Source organism: Loa loa (genome assembly GCF_000183805.2).
Source record: "Loa loa unplaced genomic scaffold supercont3.77, whole genome shotgun sequence".
In the NCBI taxonomy this organism is placed as follows: domain Eukaryota; kingdom Metazoa; phylum Nematoda; class Chromadorea; order Rhabditida; family Onchocercidae; genus Loa; species Loa loa.
In genome coordinates this window covers 117,806-128,989 of record NW_018108257.1, presented here as the reverse complement: position 1 = coordinate 128,989, position 11,184 = coordinate 117,806, and the positions used below count along the sequence as shown (strand labels likewise).

General features: G+C 33.3%; 3 protein-coding genes across 3 annotated transcripts; 2 read left to right on the top strand and 1 right to left on the bottom strand.

Moving 5' to 3' along the window:
- Positions 1-1,344: 1,344 nt before the first annotated feature.
- Positions 1,345-2,630, bottom strand: LOAG_09053 (hypothetical protein; the record flags this gene model as incomplete). Its single annotated transcript, XM_003144582.1, has 2 exons — positions 1,345-1,530; positions 2,514-2,630. 2 exons carry the CDS (start codon positions 2,628-2,630, stop codon positions 1,345-1,347), a joined length of 303 nt encoding a protein of 100 aa, XP_003144630.1.
- Positions 2,631-3,944: 1,314 nt separating this feature from the next.
- LOAG_09052 (hypothetical protein) lies at positions 3,945-4,493 on the top strand (the record flags this gene model as incomplete). The annotated part of the gene is made up of 2 exons (XM_003144581.1): positions 3,945-4,037; positions 4,263-4,493. 2 exons carry the CDS (start codon positions 3,945-3,947, stop codon positions 4,491-4,493), a joined length of 324 nt encoding a protein of 107 aa, XP_003144629.1.
- Positions 4,494-7,113: 2,620 nt separating this feature from the next.
- On the top strand, positions 7,114-8,174 carry LOAG_09051 (hypothetical protein; the record flags this gene model as incomplete). The annotated part of the gene is made up of 2 exons (XM_003144580.2): positions 7,114-7,268; positions 8,060-8,174. The coding sequence occupies 2 exons, from the start codon at positions 7,114-7,116 to the stop codon at positions 8,172-8,174; spliced, it is 270 nt and encodes an 89-aa protein (XP_003144628.2).
- Between the last annotated feature and the right edge of the window lie 3,010 nt (positions 8,175-11,184).

Sequence of the window (11,184 nt, the reverse complement as noted above, 5' to 3'; positions counted from 1 at the left end):
ATAATAATATATATATATATATATATATATATATATATATATATATATATATATATATATATATCCTTCAAAGTATGAACACTGCCTTCCCGCTCGTCGTCCGACCATTTTTGAAAAGAGGAATGATAGCAAAGGATTGGCTCGGTCATTATTTTTGATACTAGAATTCAACCGTTATGATTCATTTTTAATCACTGATTACATGTCCATTTTACTGGAATAGACAGCTGAAACTAGAAGCAGCGCTAACTTAAAGTGACAAGAATGCTGAATAGGACTGGCTCCAAGCGAAATTACGAGAATTGCAGTTTTTACAAAATTTCTGGAAATAAATACGGTTGTAAAAAAGTCGCTTTATGCCTTGTGTTTTCTTTTCTATCGTGTAAAACATAAAATAGCAATAAAGATGTACGATTTGACCAGCACAAACAAAATCAAAAAAAGCAATAACTTTCAGGTTTTATTTTTGAAGTACCTACACTCCTTCTTGTATTACGCATTAGGAAGCTTCACGACGATTTTCAACAGATATAATTAGCTCAATTTACCGTTTCTTCCGATTTTGTTTAAAAATCCTGTGTATTCATTAGTTGTGAAATAGACTCTTTCATTATTTCTGGAAATTTTCCCTAACAACATCCTACTTCTTTAATTGAGGATAACATAACAGGTGAAGGAATTATAAAAAAAAATTATCACTGATCATTCATTTTGCATTATAAATATTGTTTCCTGATCAAAAATATGATTGTTCGTATGTTGTGATATTGCTGAATCCATATTTTCATATATTCCTTTACACGTTTTAACAAAATTATGGAAATATTTTCGGGGAAACGACAATCAGCGTAAAATTCGGGAAGCAAATGAAGTGGACATATCTGATTCCGGTGTTTTTGTCATTCAACAGAAAAAATTAAATGACGTTATTTCGAGAGAAAGGGAGAGAAAGATAGAGAGAAAAGAAGTCATCTCGTCAGAATACTTGTCTGTTCAAACAGTGAATTACTCCTCATCTAATAAAAACCAATTGGATTTAACGAAAATAGTATTGTCAAGTAATTACATTTGTTACTTTTGTTTTATATATTTTTGTTTTTTCTGTTAGATTACTTTTTTTGTTTCTTCTCTTTTATTCCTCATCACTCTAATATTTTTTTCGATTGGTAGCTTCTAGAAAATATTTTCCAAATACTTAATAGGAAACATTAAAAAATTAATTTACTGAAAAGTCAAAATATGAAAAAATATTTTTCGACACTTCATAAAATCCCAATATAATAGAGGATTTGTTCAAGCAACTCGAATTATGGACTATGTTATGTAACATTTCAAAAAATAACCTTAATTCATGTTTGAGGGGGGGGGGGGGTCAAGGTGGTCAATGCCATGATGTGGGTTAATGCTCAAAGCTGACAATTCTTGAAAATTCGAAGAGTTTTTCGATGATATCGTCAGTTCAAAGCAGGCAGAGCATGCATCGATTGAAATATTATAAGAAACAAAATTTTGGACGTGATAGCCATGTTCCTGCAACTTCTGAAGTTTGTGCCGATGGTCACATATGATTTCGTAGTACCAGATTTGATTGTGTCTATATTTGTGGATTTGCATTAATGAAACTCAGTGCTAAAGCATAGATTGGGTTCACATTTTAATCAAATGTAAAGCCATAAAACTGAGTTCGGATGTGGAAAAGTGGAAAACTGATATTTTAGACATATTTCAGTTATTACCAATTATTGCTACTATTAATATTTTCATTATATAACATCTGTAATTGTAGGAATAACAATCATAGTAGCAACAATAACTAAGTGACAACGATAGCAGCGAAGCTGGTTGCTGGACAGAAAGACCAGTAGCGAAAAATGGTTCGCATATATGTTCAAGGACACCACCGCACCATGACGTGGTGATGGTTGCAGAAAACATCCCAAATGTGATATCGAGAGCCGCGAAACTCTCCATATCTTACTCTTCTCTTTTCTTAATATTACCATTTCACACGGCTGTCATATCACTGGTCCTGTCTTTGCACGGTCTCTTTTCAGACATGCGTATGTAAAATGTCACCATTCAACCTTCTATCTTTCTCTCTCTCTCTCTCCATGTTAACTTGTCAGCTAGTCTTGTTTGTCTAAAGTTTCATCTTCGGGTGCACGAAACATAACATTTTCGAAGTGTATTTCGAAAAGATTCGTCGACTCGTCGGGCCCGTTTTCACGATTCTTCGCTGTTAGTTCTCTTTACGCGGCAACTGCTCGAATTTCTTCTTCACGCGTGGCTGTCCCAGCCGCACTGACATATTTCGGATGCTCACTCCTCTTCACTTCGCCAGCCCGACCCATCTGACCATTCCACTCCGCAGTACTTTCCCCTTTCCTTATTCCGCACCCCAGAAGCAGTACTTCTACTATTTCATCTCAGTACTGACGGCAGGGAATTCCGATAAATTTCCCGAACCATCTTTTTCTCCTACCTACCTCCTTCTAATTCTCCTTTTGTTATACCCGCTGCATCCACATCGTGAAGGCTTCGATTTGGAAAGCCAATTTATATGGCACCCTGTCCACAAACAGTCGTGCCCGTGGCACCGATTTCTCTAATCCCGTTTGCTCTGAGGACATCCGGTTGTAATGCTATTAGAGAGCAAGGATCGGATTCGGCACCTGTACAAACTATTGCTTTTACTATTATTAATTGTCGATCTAACAATACATGCAACAAAGTTACCACTATCGAAGAACTGGATGTCACTTCTTTAGGATTACAGACTGCTCTCCAGAAAGTAAACTTTTTACTTAAAATACATTCCAACGAGAGATATTTTACTTATATAAATAGCATGTTATGACAGATAAATAATGTTATGTACGTCAGTTCTTAGGTTGATCCACTTCTAAGACCAGTCTCTCGTCTAATGATATTTTTTAGCGAAGTAAAAAAACAAGTTTTTCACAGATACTCCTTGTCGCGGAGGGAGAGAAGCTTGTAGCGGTTGCGAACTATGCTGGCGGTGGCTTATATCTCCAGTAGGACCTCCCGTGCTAGACAGGTCTCAACTGAAGGATCAGACAAAGTGTTCCACGGACAGGCTGGGCTCGCTAGCTTCTCGACAACCGTCCTGGGAGGATGAAAAAACCCTGGCAGATGGAGCTGGCTTAATCCTGTAAGGTATCCATCTAAGGGTAAATCTACGTCACGAGGACTTTGCTGTCACTGTTGTAGCTCGCTAGGCTTGGCAGGTGAACCTTATGAGTAAAGGGTGGCCAGTTCCGTGCACGCTATGTCTCACCTAACAAATCCTCTGCGCAGACTGGAAAGATACATTCACATTTGTAGCCCTGTGGGTAGAACCCTTCCCAAATTTTCGTCCGAGTATTTGAAGTCCTTCTGTAACCTAAACTTGAACAATTCACCTGCTGATTATTTTTTCTTCAGACTTTTTCGCAGTTGCTTAATTTCGTTTTCAGTAGCTTTTTGATGGTATAACCTATGTTTCGTCATTATTATCATTATAAGCATTATAGTATACCAAATACCGCCTCTGTAACATATGATTTTTAGGACTTGATTTTTAATAGATGTGATTTAAACGAGAATTATTTATTACTTAGTCCATATTAATCCCTTTTCTTGTCCCGGAAATCTTTTATGTTATCTAAATAATTCCCATTTAATAGTGTATATATTACACATATCAAATGAGCAATCGATGGAAACAATCCTTATCTTCACTAAAATAATTTAAAATCACAATTGAAAATATTTAATATTTTACCATCGTAGTTAGGTTTTCATGCAAATATTCGAAACTTCTAACAAAACGATCAAATAAAAAAATTCAGACAAAGCAACAAGAATTTTTGTATGAAAATTTTTATTTTATACGCCTTCAACATGTAGCTATAAACTTCGAAAAAAAAAATATTTTGAAGGGAATGAAAAACGTACTAACATATTCACTCATTTGGGACTTTTTCGAAATATCTGCTACTGATGATGCACTGATTAACAGTTCTAATTATTTCAAAGTGGGTGGGTTATAGTTAAAGCAATGACCGTATTAAATCATATCATACACTACCATTATTGTTTTTCATCATTATTTCTTATTGGATTATTCTCTAAGTTTAAGTTGAGTTGACCCAATGAAATATATCAACTAGCACTGTTGGAAGATCATCTCTCTATGCTGTCACAAAATCAGGTATACATTATTAATATCGTAAACTAAATAAAAACATTTCTAATTGCAGGTTGAAAATACAGTACCAGCTGGTTCAGTGTTAGTAACAAATGGTATTAATGTTATCAGACAGGTGTTACATCCTCTTGCATTACGGTTGTCTTTCACACTGTCTCCATTGTTCCACAAATTTATCGATATCTCGCGATTCGAAGCTTTACCATTTGACGGGAAGTGCTCACTAGAGGATGAACTAGATCTGATACGTGACAGGATACATTATTTATGTGAAGGTAAATGAAAGTTTCTTGGTTAATATTTCCTTTTTGTCGATAAACTTCTATCAGGCCGTGTTAATTTAATGTATCCCCTCAAAAACGAATTTTTGTTTTCAGTTTCAACTTGACTGGAGCAGTTTTTTTCGTTTTAATACATTGAAAAAACTTGTCTTTTTCTATAACTATTTAAATTCTAGTTTAGCGTAATAGCAAGAGTAGTCTATGATTTAACCTTCTAATATTTAAGAAGAAGAAATTTTTGAAATTTATTGCGCTTTTTCTGAGAAATTGTTCGAACTAATCCTTCTTGCTAATGCGAACGTGTACATGCTTTGATATTACTATATTATAAAAAGAATCATGAAAAACTTAATTTTGGGTTTAAACTATTTTAATTCGCAGTCTTAGCATTCAATTTTCCATATTTTGTTCAGGGAGGAAAAATTCTTATGGATTTCCTAAAAATTTCTCATTTTAGTCGTAAACATTTACAATATTTTATCTGTGCCTTCAAGAATTAAGGCAGTAGTCACCTGCCTTAAACTTTGTTTTATAAATGACAGTGTTAACTAGAACTGCGTAAAATGAAAACAAAATTTTCAACGTAGATCACATCTTTTTACCTGCCAAGCATTTCGAGCAGTACAACTGCGGTGAAGTATGAGATTGAATTGCGTCTCAGGTGGTCACTATTGTCTCTTCGTTTGTTATCAAGTAACATTGTGTTCCTTAGATTGAGAAGAGTTATTATTTCCTCACATATCCTTGTTTGCAGGAGGTTCTAAGTCGATTGATAGAATGAGAGTGTACTAATGGAGCTATTTATCACATAAGGTTTAATCATTTTAATTAAGTAATGAATAAAATAATCATTTCAAAAAGTGAAAGGAATGGGAAATTGTTTTAAAAGGTGGGCAAAATTTTCGAAATAATTAATGGTGTTTGACCAATTTTAAGACAAAAAACTGAAGAATTGCAGTGGATTGGATTCATTCATTCACATCATGGAACTACGAGTTTAAAGTGACACTATTAGAAGGAGTATTTAGCGGAGATTAATGAAGAGAGAGGAGGTTCGAATTTCCTATAGATTTGTTCCACATGGCGAACTAAAGAAGGTCACCCACTTTAAGGATGAATGGTTTTTAATCCACGCTCCTACTACATTTTCGTCAGGCCAGTGATTGAATAACAGTTCGCGAAGTTTCGTAAGTAGGAAGTAGTACAATATACGTTTAAAAAATTTGAAATAAAACTGAAAAAATCAAATTTGATTGTTTGGGAGCCTTAAAATTACAAATATTCGAAATGACTAGTCGTAAAACGATTGATGCCCTGTACCACACATAACCTTCGGTACCGTACATACACATTGTGCCTTCGCAGCAATTCATTCCACTGCAGCTTATATCCCGCTATATGCAGCATTTTTATTGACTCTAAGAATCAAATAGTCTCATTCCTTTTGATATTGTTGCAAGCCGCTTGCACACATTATTGCATACCAGCATGAACAACATAACTGCGAAAAATTTTAAACATAATATTGTCTTAACACCAAGCAGCAAAAACTCCTTGCCATCTTTGACCTTGTCCTTCCTTATATGACCTTTCCAAACACCAATTTTATATTTTTTGGGAGGACGAATCAAACCTTATCTTTTATTTGTACTTCACTGATCCTGCATCCTTATGTTCCCATCATATCATTTGTTCAGGAGTTTGAACTGAATCTACTAACGAAGCAATCATGGGAACATTAAAAAATCAGAGGAATTTATAGCCAGAAAATTTTGTCAACTCCTACGAAGCAAATTTTGAACTCACCGTTATCTGTCGTTTGAGACGCGAATAATAGCTTTTCCTATTTTCATTTCTTTTCATTTTCATGGCTTGACGTCATTTAGTCGAATTTTTTGGGAAAATTGGGCTGATTTGACGATCTAATTCAATTATCAAATTTCTAGAATGTTGAGTAATTTGAAGTGATAACGTTTTCCGTTTTTATGGTGTCATTTTTCACCTCACATATTATTGCTGAAACTGGCTATCATTTTGCACCTTATTGTGGTAAGGATATTTACATTTAAAATGAAATGCAATATCATAAAAAGTACCTTCAGAACAATATACTTTCGGATTGTTCAAAGTAACGGTACTACAGAAAGTTGTTTTGCGATTGTAATGAGCGCACTGTTAGCAGTTGACGTCATTGTGATTGTACAGCTAAGCAGTACTTCCGTTCCACTGTTGGCAAACTCCATTTGCACAAGTCCACTATAGGACAACAGAAAAGAAACAACAAACAAAAGAGAAAACCAATTTTGTTGCCACCATTTTAATCAATTTTTTTGAAAGGAATTCACTGTAGCCAGAAAAGAGGATAGAATGGAAAACTATTTTGAAGAGATTTGCGAGAAAATGGTCCATAAGCAAGGTTTCGGCAATATTGTCTTAAAATGATTTTTGATTGTCTTGATCTACACATCGTAAAGTAACTGAGCTAATATCAAACGAAAGTTTTACAAAATTTTAAATCAATTTTCACATATGGTAACTTCTGTCTTTGGGGCAAATAGGACGAATGAATCTTTTAAAATGTAATAACTGTTTTCTAAGATTACCAAAAAATATTAAGTAAAAATGGTAGAAAAGGAAACCTCGATGTTGAAATATCTGGACAAACTTGAATTTGACAGCGCCCCATCAATATCTTTAAAACAGTTTCACTTTACAGGTACCAAAGATTTAATGGAATCTGTAGAGGACGTAAAAACTGAACTACGGAACGCAATATGGTTCGTTGTTTCAGTTCTCTCTATCTCTCTTTAGCTTGATTATTTTGATTAATGCTTTTGAGGGCAGTGCATTCATTCATCTACTAATTCTAGTCAGAGTATTTTAAATTTTCGAAGAGCTGAAAATACATTCATTGATTCCTATAAAAATTCTAAGAGTAATATTCTATAAATTCTTTTGTCCTTATTTTGATTTACTTTCATCAGAAAATTGAACAATTCTTAAACTTTCATTTCAGTTTCCATAAACTTTTCGCTTTCCACACTTTTACAAAGTGTTGAAAGAAGCATTTTGTTTTGAAACACAAAGTGGTTCATTTCGTATCCAATGATTTTTGGCCGTCGTATTTGTAATCAAAATTGAAGAATTAGCAGCTTATTGTTTTTAAATGTATTGAGGCAATAAATACCAGCAAGTGCAAGCATTTGAATTGTTTTTAAAATTCGGTTTTATTTCGGCCGTATTGAAATATTGAAATTTCAAAATATTCTAAATTTATAGTTTTAATCAAGGAAATAAGTCATTAGAAAAGTGAAGCTAAATTTCAGTTACGAAAATTTGTTGTTTTCTTTTCTATTTTATTCCACATTAATCAGTATAATTACGTTTTACAGTTCTAATTCAATAGGTTTTTTTATTCATATCAATTCTTAAAATCAAGTATTTACCAATACCATTGTTGTTAGGTATGGAAACTGTCACTAATAAACATTGTGAAAAATTAAATCATGAGTTATTTGCCAAAAAGTTTGTGTTTGAAGTTCACTGATATAGGCTTATCCTACTTCAGTTTACCGGAAACATCGCTGGTCTCAGAAGTGATTGTTCGCACTCGAGGTCTTCCGTGGCAGGCAACCGATCGTGATATAGCACAATTTTTCATCGGATTGAATATTGCCCCGTGAGTATGGATGCATTTTTTAATATAATTGCATTTAAAGGCATCACCAAATGGTTACCAGTAATTCTCAAAACCAGATAATCAGTCTTCTTTGTTCTGTTTAAAACTAAAAGAGATTCTCCTTCACTTTTAAGAGGAAATATTGAACAATTTGATGAAGAAATATAAATAATTTTGTAAAGGAATATAAATGAGGTGTATGGAAGATAAAAATCAAAGTGAAGTCTCTTGATGGTGTAGTGGAGAAAATGATAAAGTTTGGAACTTCAAATTAAGAACAAGACTAAGCGGGCTTGGAGATTACAGATCAGGAACTTTTAAAAAATGTGAAGTCTTAAACGTTTCGAGAGCTCCATTTTTCCAGTGAAAAACAATATTTAAATCCATTCGCTAATTAAAATATGTATACCAAAAACTTTGGTGACCAATTTTGTCCATACTTAGGATCAGTGATGGTTCATTTACCATTTTAGAGCAAGAACCACTCCAAGAAATGTATCTTTTTTTAAAAATTTTATTTTTTTGAAAACTCGTCAAATCAACAGTGATATTTTTGGAAAAAATTGGGAAGAAAGAAATATTTTATAGATATATAAAACGAAATAATTCGTAACAATTCCTTTTTTCCCACATTTATGCAAACCAATTTCTTAATAGAACAATCTTTTTAAATGAGTATAGAATGTTCTGAAATAATGTGTTCAAATTTTCATTACTGAATATTGTAAAAAGTAGAAAAAAAATTCAGTAATATGTTAATAGCATTTAAAAGTTCGAAATAACTGTCACTGACATTAATGTACTGTTAGCAGCTATTTGCGCCATTCGAGTTTTTATTGTCCTCAGCACACATCAGTTAAATTGGATAGACATATTAGGGGTATTGTTTTCTCTGTTAAATCAAATGATGTCTTGCAAGTTTCACTTCCCTTTATTAACAAGCATATACAACATTGAATTTGGCATCTTCTCCTTATTATCACCGATGCATTAACGCTATTGATAGCCATTTTGATTAGTTGCATTTTCAAGACAACCAGTCAATTATCACTAAAATTTATCATTTCATTGTAAGATATTTGATATCAGTTGTATATCATTATTTCTAGGCGATATTATTATTGATATGATTACACTAGTCACAGAAGTTTGAAGTGCAAAAATTATCTTTTTTACATCTTGGCTTAAATAGTTCATTTTTTATGAGCCTCCAGTTTCATTATCAGCCGATAATCAAGTGATAATAATGAGGGCATTATTTAATAACGACAATATTGATGATGGTAGTAGTAAGAGCAACTTATTTCACTTGGTTTATGGCGCAATTCATGTTTTAAGTTAGATTCCTTGTCCGATCTTCAGAAAAAATCAGAAGAAAAGAACAGAAAAATACGAATAGCAGCAATATAAAGTGGAATTTGGCATTTCTTACTATTTCGTCCGTCATTGAATGCTAATCGATAATTCTGGTAGAAAACAATAATTACAGTAAAAGGGCGGGATGGGAGAAATCGGTTCATTTATTTTCAGATTTTTGTCCGGACTGGAAAGCTTTGGGTTCCCAAAAAAAAAAAACATTTGATAAGTCGAACTTTTCACTGATAAAAAGCATAGGATTTATCAATGGGTTAAGAAAAAACAAGATATTCTAACAATGTTAGAAGTGCTGACAAAAAGGAAGGCTTGGAGGGACGAAGTGACGATGAGAGTTGGGCGTAAAACTTTCAGCTGTAAGATATGATGCATGGATGATGGATGTACCTTTTTAGATGAAAATAAAGTTGCTAACACTGTTTAAGTTTCTTACATCCTTATTTTTTAAAATTAGCAATTGACATGCATGGCTATGTTATTGCCGCTTTATCATTTCTCTTTTGTAAATAACTACTGAATGTTGGGAGCAGATTTATATTGATTTGTTGGAATTAAATTGAAACATCCCAATCATCACAAGAATGAGCACTTTTCATGCCTTTTCGAAGACATCTATGTAATGACACAAAACCGCAAAACTTGACAGCGTTTATTGGAGCGTTTTTGTTTTTTGATACGTTGACCTTTCTTTTGAGAACGCTACTAATATACTAGGTTGGGTTGGGTTTTTTTTTAAAATATCTGTTTCGTGTATGTGTATAAGAAGCTGGCCTAAACGAATTTGACAATGTGCATTCCTATTTAAAGGATTTGCAGTTTTGATGTGATTGCTTTTAGAAAGAGAGAATCTTACTTCTTACAGTCAAGCTCGACACTCTTGCAACTGGTTAATCAAGTTTTATTAACAAAAGTTTTAAATGTGATGGGGAAAATGAGATGAAAAGTGATTAGTAAAGCAATTCTATGACAGTTCTATTTCTTATTAATAAGTTCATTTGAATAAGAAAAAAAGGGAGATAGGAAAGCGGAAGTGATGGTAGCGTGATCATCAGTGTTCGTGGTTATTCATTAAGGTTCAATCATACCGAAGATTTTATGCCTATTAAATACTGCTTAATTGTTTGCGTTTCTGTTAAGCTGTTTCGAACGTCAGCCCAAGCATTCAAGACAAATATTTGAAAGAATGCTCATTTCATCACTTTCAGTTCATTCAGTTATCTCATTGTCGTGGTCTTTCAAATTCTTCTTTAACAGTCAGATCAGATGACTGCGTCGGTTCGATGGTAGATGGCACCATTGATAACATCGACGAGGTGCATCTTTTTCTTTATGCACCTCCTTCATATAAACGGGCCAGAAATACATAAACACTAGGCCTCTCACATCAGAAGCACAAAGGGTTCGGTTCTTATTATCCAGGTATATTACTAACTTTTCTCTAGGAGCCATCCGTGATCTATGGTTTTGTTTCATATATATATATATATGTATATATATATACTGTTGTGTCTTTTTATATATATTTTTATATATATATATATATATATACTGTTGTGTCGTCTTTACGACAGTCCATATCTTGTTTTTAGAACAAAAAAGAAACTATACAAAAACTCATAATTAATAATAAAATTAATAAT